Below are 12,225 nucleotides of genomic sequence, written 5' to 3'. Positions count from 1 at the left end.
ATCTAGATTCAGTATTTACTGCATCTAGATGATCACTTAGTAAAATTTATATTAGTATTTAAAAATTCATGAAATCATGATCAGTTGCTTTTTTACTGACATTTCAAAATATAATTTCTTGTGCTCAAGTTTTTATTATTTAGTATAATAACTGAGTATTTGTAATTCTTATCAAAAGAAGAATTTTAATATAAATGCTTAATTTATTTATACATTATTAACATTACTGAATAATTATACTTCATAGCTCATTCATAATGGATATTACATTATATTTAATACATTATTTTAAATTTTTTTGTAGTGATGACAGTCTGGGTTATGAATATCCTTTCACTTTGAAAGCAGTTCAAAAAGATGGTCTACTTTGTGCCTTGTGTCCTTGGTATAGGTTAGTATTTTATTACAATGCAAACTTGTTGCAATAATTTATAAAAAGTCATTAATATATATAAAGAAACTTTATAAATTATATATATTAATATTTAGTAAAAATATATTAATACAGGTAACCCTTGTATAACACAGCACTTCTATAGTACGGATTCACTCTATCACGGTTTGAGAATTGGGAACATCCCCCTTATAAGACGGTGCTTTTATAGCACAGGTTCACTCTAACACAGTTCGGGAATTGGGTAAAACCCTTGTACAACATAAAATTTAATAAAGGGTGCGTTTCTCTTATACCTCCGCGTAACTCTGCACGAGCATTCTTATTGTTTTCGTGGCTACTTTGAATCCTCTTTCAACAAATAATCCATTTAATGGTTAAATTATACAGTTGGGACCCTTCTTTTGCCTCTAAAAGCTCATTTTAGAATTATAGATTCCTCCACATGATACTATCGATAGTGCAGGCACCACCATCTTTCACCGTCGTTCCTAAATGCCTACAAACAGCAGCTCACTCCCATTGCAGAGTAACTGTTATTAACGAACGCACCCACAAACTGTTACCAGTTGATGATGCTCATGCTGAGATCATCATATAAAATGAATAATCCTCTGGTAAAATGTTTACTTAAATAATAAATAAGTATTTTACCTATGAAAAAAATGAATAATAAATCCGATTTAAATAAAGATTTAACAACATGTTTTTGCATTTTTGGAACCTAACCCCCCTTTTCGCACTAATTCTCTGTTTTGTATAACACGGCAATATTTTGGAACGTAACTCCTGTGTTATATGGGGTTACCTGTATATAAATAATTTATTTATTATATATCAATATTGTAAACCTACATCTTATTGAATGTGTTGTGTATTTTCTAAAGTAGAAAGATTTGTAAAAATGAATTACCTCTCTCTACTATAAATCAGAACAGATAATCATTGACTATGGGATATTTTATACTTCAATTTTTTAACAAATTTTATTGAGTAAAATGCAAGTGATATGTTCTTTAAGGAAATATTTATGTTTGAATCAATAAAATATAAAGTCTGGTGTATTTAGTTCTCAACATAATTTTTTTAATGAAACTTTAATCATTTTACTTTATAAACTTTAGCTTGATTTATCATGTCACTTACATGTTTTTAATATTTAAGTATTTTAAGAAAGAACTGAGAAAGTATAGTTATTGGTACAGTTGACATAGTGATTGTAACTTGTTAAGACTGATTGTCACCTTCTTTTTGCTCTTGATGGCCATCTAGTCAACATTTCTCAATAAGTCTATATTAATTTATGTTTTGTATTTTATCAGAATCAGGATAGGATTCTGATCCTAATTTGAATGAAGAATATTGTTGTTTTCTACAACAGTGACATAAATACTGATTCTTCTGTATATTGTGTAGGATAAAAATAGTATGAACTTTAGGAATGCACCACAAATGAAATTTTGTTGCACAGAGCAGGTAAATAAATTGGAATTTAACATCACGGTGTCTTTTAGTATTGTTTGATGTTTCTTAACCACAGTTCTGTGATCATTGTTCAGAAACATTACTAATACAAGTGCAAATGTTAGTAATTCTGATTCGAGCATAATTGGGCAAACTTACAAAGCTGTCACTACTTGCATTTACATTAATAAATATCTCATGTTTGCTTAGTCACATTTCTGTTTCTTTTGAGGCCATCCATCTGAAAGATCATCCTTAAAATAACTGGGCAGGACATAGAAATTCTTACACTTTGGAGAAATATACTTTCTCTGCATTTGAAATGGTACACATTTATTAATTATGATTCATTTTCTAAACCAATGGTTCCCAATTAGTGGTACGCATACCCCCAGGGGTACGCGAAATTGCGTGAAGGGTGTGCGCGACAATCTAAAATTGGTCAATTTAAAATTTAAATGCATGAGATGAAGCAATCAAAAGAATAATGGGTGGACAATCAAAAATTTGGCAATTTACAACATGATGTCGAATGCACAAATTCGTTTATTTATAACAAAAAGTATTATCGAAATTTTATCAAAAAAATGCATTTGTGACAATACCTAAATGAAATTCTTATGCAAGAAACAAAATTGTACAATTAACACAAATTGTATTAATTGTACAAATTTTGTTTATTGCGTTTTGTTTCTTACAATTATTATCATCATCATGTCAGCGAAGCGGCAATAAAATATTTACTACCATTTTGCACAACATACCTCTGCGAGAGCGTATTTTCGGCCATGACAAACATGAAAACTAAACATCTCTGACTTCAACTCGAAGATGACTTGAGACTGAAGCTGACCAAAAAGCAACCAGATTTTACAAAGTTGTGCAAAGAAAATCATGCACATTTGTCACATTAAAATTAAATAACCTTATGCTATTTTCATTATTATTAGAATTGTATTTTAAAGGTAATAAATGTAAAAAAAACTTATTCTATTTATCACTAGTTGTCTACCCACAGCTTCACCCACATTATATTGAATTTTCTTGTGGGAGTAAGATATTTTCTCGCAGTAAAATGTAGTCCATGTCCATCTCCAACATGTAAGCTATCTCTGTGCCAAATTTTATTAAAACCTGCTCATTGGTTTAGACATGAAAAGGTAACAGACAGGCAGAATTACCTTCAAATTTATAATATTAGTATGGATTAATATGAATTTCTGCTATAAGGGGTATGCAAATTTGAGCTCTTTCTTGAAGTGGTACGCAGGAAAAACTAATTGGGAACCACTGTTCTAAACAAATCCCAAATGGCTTACATTTGCACTTTTCTCTTTGACAATCCAATTTTAGTTAAAGAATTTAGGTTAGGAAAACTGGTTTTGAACCCTTTCTGATTATTGAAGAGGAACTCTAAAGCAGATCATTGCATATGTTTTTATAGGCAGGCCATTTGAAACTATATTTAGAGCATATTCTAGATGTTCTGCTTTATACAGCACTGTCTGTCTTTGTCATTTTTGTTTTTGGTTTCAAGAGAAGGAATATAGCAACTTCTGAAACAGATAAATAGATGAAGGTAAATATCATATTTAGCCTAATTACAATAGAGGCTAGTTAGACAGAAAATAGGCTAGCCTAAATGGACTTAAACCATACCTATATGTCCATAGATTTTTTCAAAAAAAAAATTAAAAAGGTAGGATATAATAATGTTATAATCAAAAACAATATGGTATTACTGCTTTTTCCTGTCTTCAAAGTCCTTCCTAGATTGATTTCTCTAATAGCCTTGGCCTTTAGGGAGCTACCTTGTGTAAATTTGTTTCCTCTTCCTATAAATGAATTAATGTATTACTTTATGATGCATTTATTGGCATCATAAAGTAACCAATAACTGCATCATAAAGTAATACAAGTGTTATTTTTTAATATGCAGTAATCCCTTCATTTACACAAGACTTTGGTTTCACAAAAACAGCACATAAATAAAAATCATATAAATGGAGCCATGGAAAGTTGTTTAAAATAGGGATCTGTTCCATATTCTCAAATATAGTATTTTACTTTTACTGGGGTAGAAAAGGGGAGTACTTTAGTTGTTTTTTTAAATATACATCTATATAAGAGGTTACCGATAACACAAAAAGATACTTTTTGATGTAACTATCACTTATTTCCATAAAGTTTATTATTTAAAATTTAAAAAATTTTCAACCATGAATTTTGCATAAATTCAGGATTACTGCATAACAAAACTATTTTTACCATAGGCCAAATGATATAAGAGTTAAGTTCCTATAGTATATTTCCAGTCATCAAAACATAACTAAACTTTTAAATAAAAACACAAAACTCTATGTGAAAGATTGAAATAAATTGTGAGCTATGCATATCATATTTAAGAAAGATTAATGAAAACAAATAAGATAATTATTTATCCAGTTTTGGGAATCAGTGAGTGACAAGCAGTCATGATGGTGTGTAGGTGAAATAGAAGGACACTAAATTCTCATTTTTGGAAATGGCTAAGGATGAATAATAAAGAATAAATGTTTGCAAAGAGAAAATTGTAAGGAGCACTTCCTACCATACTATGCAGTTCAAAAACAAGGAATTGGCTATTCCATCAAACATATAGAGGACACTGTATAAATTAAAAATAGTGAATGCCAAAATGGCACAATATTAATTCAGCATTAAATGATGCCATATGTGTTGTTCATGTTGTTTGAAAAAAAGGTGAAAGTAGAGTAAATGCAAATTATGTTAATCAGATTTCAAGAAGATAATTCAGTTATTATTATTAAATGGGTTGCTTGTAACCTCTAACATTTATAGTTGATGTAAGACTCATATTAATCAAAAAATCAAAAAATTAATCTCAAATATGTATATTAAATCTTATATCGGTTTTAGATTTAAACATCTTTCTGGTTCTTTCATGTATCAGCAAAGAATAGCTTCTGTTTTTAAATGCTTTTATTTAATTTGCTTTCTAGCATATCCTCAAATTTCATCTGCTTCTAATTAAGATAGGTTGTCCTCAAAGCTTCAGCCTTCTAAGTCCAATGATAATGCATTTTAATTAATGATGTTTAAGGGAGATGATCCCACTACTATCCTCCCATTCCAAAACCTGATAAACATAACCTTTTTTAATTTTTAAAAATATATTAAAATTATTTGAATCAAAATAGGAGAAAATAGAGTGAACATTGTAAAAGACTTCTATTGGTTTCAGTGCATAAAAAGTAGAAATTTGCTTTGTTCAATTTTCCATTTGATTTTACTAGAAATTTCAGAAAATATGTTTGTTTTTTTTATTTCCACTTGTTTACACTGTTTTTCACACATTCCTTACCTGAGTCTGGTGTAGTGAAAGATTGCTCTGCTTTCTCAATGCATCATTACATTTTATAAAGAACCTTACTGAAAATATTGGTTAACACAAAGAATACAGAACAAATATGAATAACAATTCTAACAATGTGCCAACAGTAGTGAGAATTCGACAAATGTTTATTAAAACAAATGCTGAGAGAATGAGAGTATCAGTTCAAATTTGAGCAAGCAAGTCACTTGGGGAGGCATCTAAAAGTCTAAATGCAAAGAAGTATCACTAACTGGCTTGGTGCACAAACTAATCCATGGGAGGCAAACAGTATGAGATAATGAACCACATTTTGCAAAATGCTGTTTCATAGTATTATTACTAGAATACTTTTTAAATCAATATAATTAACATGTAAATTAGTGGATATATAGATTAATTTATAATCCCTTGACATACTATATGACTATTCAAAGTAGCAAGAGTCATCTCATAAAGCATTCATAATAGCTGTATCAGCAAACACGATGTACAGTACAGTACAGTACATACAGTTGAAACTGAATAAAGCAAGTATGTTAGTAGCCATATAATAGTACTGTATATATAATTTTATATTTTCTATAAAACATTTTGTGATATGTTGAATGGTTTTATTAAACTTGTGCATTATGTTTTTGTCAGTGACTGAAGGGTTGGCACCTGATCAGTGATGCCTATGTCAGGACTGACACCACTGTGTCTTTTAGGGTAGACACAGAAACCTCGATGGCCTTTCTTTCTTTTTGTGAGCAGTCAGGTTCAGAAGATTGGATGGATGTCCAACCTTCCAAGACAATGCTTCCGAAGAAATGCACACTATAACTTAATTATAAAGGAATAATACTCATTTATTTATGTAAACTATTTACCCAGATACATAGGATAACAGAGTTCCGTTATAGCTTTTATCATATATAGCATCTTATACTGGATAAGGCTTATATAGTGTAACATAATTGATTAGGCTTTATACTATTAAGTACTATTTTAACGGGTCCCTAGCTGAGAGAGAGAGCTTATTTTTATGCATGATGCTAAATACCTTAATCAAAGTCTTGAGATCGCAAAACGTCTGATGACAGGATGGAGAATTAGGTTCCTTGATGAGCACAGTTCGCTATCAAATGTTCATTGCTAAGGATGCCTACAGTGAACAGATTGGTGAAAGGGCAGTCGAAGGGATCAGTGATGGAGCATGGTTAAACTAAACTCACCTGAAAAGGAGGTGGATTAGCGCACTCTCTTGTCATCGATTCTACCATTTTATTTCAGGTCCTCCCCTTGATTTCAACACCCTCTAAGCCATGTTACTATTTTTGACCAATGGTGAATATTTGTTAGTTAGTGAGAAAGGAAGTGGCTTTGGGGTGAAAGATGCAAGCATCCTCCAGTAATTAAATTGAAAATTTTTTCACTGGGATTTAAACTAATTTAACTTTCAAAAGACAAAAATTTTTTCCCTCAACGTTTTTGTCAAGTCCAGGCTCTCACAGTCATTATTGATATTGATTACTATCAATATATAGTCACCTTAGTATAAAATATCTCTTGATCCAGTAACCTGTCTTTCTACCATTTTGCATTGTGTTTTCATTTGCATATACTACATTGGAATAGAATCCTGTTATAAGTTGAAATAGATGTGTGTATATATATATATATACACAGTAGAGCGTCGTTTATCCGAATCAATTGGGGACTGAGGTTGTTCGGATAACCGATTATGTATGAAAAAATATATTAACCTATCCCATGTTGAAATTTTTCTCTGTTGCATGTCTCTTCGCGTTGAATTTTCGTCGATGTTAAGCCTAACATAAACTTTTTAAAATAATAATCATGGCTATTGTATTGTTAAAAATTATTTCTTTATTTTTTACAAACAAAATAAATATATTGAAAAATATAAAAACAAAAAAAAAATTATACTTCAGAAGTTAATCTAGTATCAAAAACATTCGATTCAGCACGACACACAGTCCCCAGAAAAACACTACACAAAAGTGCCAGTGCTGCCAACTAAAACACACACATCAACAAAAAAAATATTGGAGTAGCCCAAGATATAGCCAAAGATTGCAGTGCCACAACACTAGCAAAAATTTAAATTTGCTGACTGGAATGTTTTCGGATAACTGGCTTTCGGATAAACGATGCTCTACTGTAGTATCATTTTCAGCTTTATTTAATATAAAAAATATTTGATAAAATATGAATGTAAATGTAAAAAAATTTATAATATTCTTTATGTACATTATTAGAATGTATAAATTATTGTTTACAATTGTCTTGAATAAATATGTTGATTAAAGAACTTTAAATTAATTCCTAAATTAATTTCTATTTTAACTTTAACATAATGAATTTAACATTTTCTTTCTCTTTATTAACAGTTTTTGTCGGGGATGTCGTATAGAATGCTGTGATGCAGATTTCAATTTTTCAGCAGCATATATTGCAATTGATTGGGATCCAACAGCATTACATCTTAGATATCAAGCTTCACAAGAATTGGTAAGCAATAAATTAAAAGTAGTCAAATATTCAACAGAAAATATGTGGTGATTTGTATTTGTATTCAGGGAGTTAAATCTTATCAATTTATCAAATTGATTTAATTACTATTACTGAAAATTCTAACATCATTAAAAGGATTAATATTAAAAACCAATATATAAAATTTCAGATATTGTAAGAGTTAGAGTAAGTTTTTATTAATTAAATAAAGAAATATTTTAAAACTTTTTGCCTCACATTCATCTGTAAGAAACTAGGATCAATTTAATTATATTTAAACAGTTAGATCAATCCAGTTTGTATTTAATAATTTAGGTCCAAGTAACTTTAGCTAGAAAGTTAGAAGTTCTCATTCTATACCTGATAATGTACAAAAGGAGATATTAAGTATAAATGTCGTAACTCATTGCAATATTATGTTGTCTTACCATAGAAAATAGAACTTAAGAATAAAAGTGTTTGGGAAGTATTATAAGTTAGACACAAAACTTGTTTTAGTTTTATTTCTTCTCTAGTTATAAAATGAAGCAGTTAAATTCACAGTATAATCTTCAATAATTGAAACTTGTTGGAAGAAATTTATTGCTTGCTGCTAATTGACATCATCTTTGTAATACTGTATTTGATTCTATGATACACTGTATGTTTGAATAATTTAATTTTAAGAATTTTTTTCCTTCAGTAACTATTTTTTTAAGTTTTGTTAAGTAAACAATGTATATTTTATTACCAAAACTATAATATTTGGCAGTTCTGTATATACAGTAACTGCCATTTTAATACTGCATGTTGCCTAAAGGCATTTTGAATTTTAAAAAGAATTTCAGATTAAATGAGCTTTGTCAGTAACAAGTGCTAAAACTGATATAACCAAAATGTATATTAATGGTAATGTACTGATTCCTTAATCTACAAATTACTGTTGTTTTGGACTGTGAATGTATTGAGACACATCTGTATTTAGGCAATTAGTATTGGATTAAAAATATGCTTTAGGATTGAGGAAAATATGATATATAGATTCTGCTTATTTGTAGCCATTTGTTTACATTTCTTTAGAAGTTACTGGATCTTAAAAATATCCAGTAATTTCTAAATATGAAATTTGAAATATCCAATATAATTATTCAAGAGATAACATTTATTATCTCTTGAAAGTACTAATGAAAATAATTATTAAGAAAATATTTTATTATTAAATTTGGCAATAGGTATTTATGGATCATAGGAGTGTAGAACAAACCAGAAGACAGCAGACAGAACCTATTAATTTACATGATTGTCTTGAAGCTTTTACTAAAGAAGAAGAACTTGGAGAAGAAGAAAAATATTACTGTTCAAAATGCAAACTGCATCAGTTAGCTTCAAAAAAATTACAAATTTGGAGATTGCCACCCATTTTGGTAAATTTTATTCAGAAATTTGAAAATTATGTTACAATAGAAATGATTACATAAAATCTTTTTCAGATTGTTCATCTAAAACGTTTTCAGTTGCTAAATGGTCGATGGGTAAAGTCACACAAAATAGTTCACTTTCCATTCCATCAGTTTGATCCCACCGATTATCTGGGATCCGAACCAAAGAGTGCAGTAATGAACTGGAGGAAGCAGAGGCATAACAAAACACTTTCTCACAGTAACAGAGATATAACTCTTATTACAAACTGTAATGATGATATAGCTTTAATGCAAAATAAAGACAGTGACAATATATTTCAAGTTCCACTGAATCAAAATTGCAATCAACATTCAATTAATGTTCCTAGTCAAGATAAGCTCATAACTTCATCATTAAATTCTAAGAAAGATACAAATAAATTATTGAACGGTAGTGTGGTTTTTGAACATCCCTTAAGTGAAAAATTTGAGAACAATAATTTGGATCTGGGTGAGAAATGCAAAGATCAAATGAATATCCATAACATAAAAAAACAGGAAGAAAACTTTCAGGATTATCATCAACATCAACTTCAAAGTGGATATGATCCATTAAGTTTAAAATATAAATTATATGCACTTGCAGTAAGTAATTAAAATGAAAACTTCTGTGTTTTTAAGCAAACAATATCTAATTTTTCTGTTATATTCCAGTGTCATTCTGGCATTCTCGGAGGGGGACATTATATATGTTATGCCTGCAATCCTAACAATCGATGGTATTGCTATAATGACAGCAGTTGTAAGGTAAGAATTTTACCGTTAAACCAAATCATATTTTCAACATGCATTTATTTTTATTTTAAGACATAAATGTCGTTTCCAGGAATTAGAACTTGATCAGATAGATGCCAATTCAGCCTATATGCTGTTTTACGAACGAGAAGGCCTGGACTACGAATCGTACATGCCTGACGTGAGCGGACGACTTCCAGACATGAAAGAAATAGAAGATGAATTTGAAAACGATTTCAGGAAGATGTGTTCTATACAATAAAAACAGTAACTGTTATTTTGGTGAATACAGGATGAAAGCCAAAAAATTATAAATAAGAAAAATTTTTATAGTTGTGTGAAAATATTTGTGTATATAATTGCCAAAAATATGTCATTCCTAAATTGATTTTCTATTCATATTAATATTACTGCTTTAGAATCAATTTAGTAAAATAATCTTTTTGTTAGGATTTGACATATCAGGGTCTGAGAAGCCATCACTGTGATTAGACAATATCTCACAGAAGAGAATTGTCTTGAATTATATACTGGTCATTGTTTTATCTTTATGTACAGAATTCATTATTGCCACAAAGTTGTATCCTCAATTAATTGATAACATGCTGATTATACAAGAGAAGTGGCAAGAAAAATATTCTAATTTACCCCATTATTTGTAAATTGAACATAAAAGTATTTATCATGATAAACATATTATTATTCACATTATGTAAAATTGCTTTAACATGTTTGCAAGACAATTTAGTTTGCTCATTAATATTGAAAAATATTTGGATAATCTTATAGTGCCATTCACTTGTATATTATTTTCTTTAAACACAAAACATTAGATTAAATCACTTTTTATCTTGTATAGTTTCTGTATATTATATACTGGATGAATCAGATAATTGTTTTGTACTGTATCAAGAATTAGAAAAAAAAAATTAGACTTTTTCAACTATTGTAACTTGAACTGGATACCAACAAAAAAATTATTACTTTTTTGTTATAATGTGTACAGTTTTTGTATTTAAAACTTTTATCATTTCTTTAAAATATCTGTTATCAAAAAAATTCAATTTTTGTGCAATGGTAAATGTTGAAAATTAGTCACTGCCTTCTTCTATATAGTACTAACTAAATTTACAATCACAAACTTTTGAAGATCCGTAGAGTAGAATTAGACGATCGAAGATGTTACCTTTTAAACATCTCGACTCTACATCTTCCTATGTACATTAATACTGAGAGTGCATTTGTATAGTCGAACGTACGGCAGCAAGCGTCACGTAACTCCAAGTAAATCATTGCAATATATAAAGAGACCAAAGCTTTGTATTTCGTCCATTTATTTGTTCTCTAGATTTGTTTTATAAAGTTGTGCCCAAGTTTAATTTGCCATAGCAATGGAAAACAGAATGTGAATATGTTGATTTTTAAAGAAATTTGAATAAATGTTACTGGTTTTCCAAGAATCATCATCTCGTTATTTCAATTACAAAGACACTTTTGTAATATATTCAACTATTTATTTGAACTTAATTTTTCTATCAGAAAGCATTTATATTATGATGGATATCTTTTAATTGGTACAAAAATATTCTTGTTTTCTATTATTGCAAATTTGATCCTGTTTGTGAAAATGTTGTAAAAGGACAACTTTTGATACATCGTCCTTGAAATGAAAAATATTAAAAAAATTGAATTGAGTTTTTTTATTTCAGTATTAACACTTTATATGCAGAACTTTTAAAACAATAATTTGGAAATAAATTACTTTAATATCCCATAATTTATTAAGTTCAATTAGATTGCTTGTATTACAGCCATCTTATTTCTTACAATATAAATTTTCATTAAGAATAAAAAATTAATATACCAAGTCAGTAAAGATAGTGACTGTACTTACAAAATGATAGTATAATTTGATTTTATATAACTCTTTCTTAAATTATAACTCACTCATGTCTTTTTGTAATTTATTAAATAATCAATTATATTATAATAAAATATGTTCATCTGAGGTACAGATTTTTAATACTTGGATCACTTAAAATTTAGTACTAAGTTGAAAATGCTCAAAATGGCTTTAAATATTCAGATGGCTTTTACTTTCAAACAATACTGACACACTTATTCACAATTATTTTTATTTGAAAGTGCATCTTAAATACAGGGTGTACCTAAATGAAAACCCTGATTAGAAGTTTTTGTTGCATCTTTCATGGTTTGTCTACAGTGACATGGGATCATATAAGCTAAGCAATGCTCAAAGTTCGTTTTGGTCACACAGCATGGTGTTTGTTCCACCATTC

The 12,225-nt window shown here is 29.0% G+C and overlaps 1 protein-coding gene across 1 annotated transcript; it reads left to right on the top strand.

Annotated features, from left to right (window-relative positions):
- Window positions 1-304: 304 nt before the first annotated feature.
- Window positions 305-10,854, top strand: LOC111639064 (ubiquitin carboxyl-terminal hydrolase 32-like; the record flags this gene model as incomplete). The annotated part of the gene is made up of 6 exons (XM_023384837.1): window positions 305-391; window positions 7,628-7,748; window positions 8,963-9,154; window positions 9,221-9,775; window positions 9,845-9,937; window positions 10,017-10,854. Coding segments are annotated over 6 exons (1,219 nt in total), but the record flags the coding sequence as incomplete, so codon positions are not given.
- Window positions 10,855-12,225: the final 1,371 nt, after the last annotated feature.

The sequence above is a fragment of the Centruroides sculpturatus genome, unplaced genomic scaffold (genome assembly GCF_000671375.1).
Source record: "Centruroides sculpturatus isolate CEXI.00-Female unplaced genomic scaffold, Cexi_2.0 scaffold1243, whole genome shotgun sequence".
Taxonomy (NCBI): Eukaryota; Metazoa; Arthropoda; class Arachnida; order Scorpiones; family Buthidae; genus Centruroides; species Centruroides sculpturatus.
This window is presented reverse-complemented; position numbering and strand designations above follow the sequence as displayed.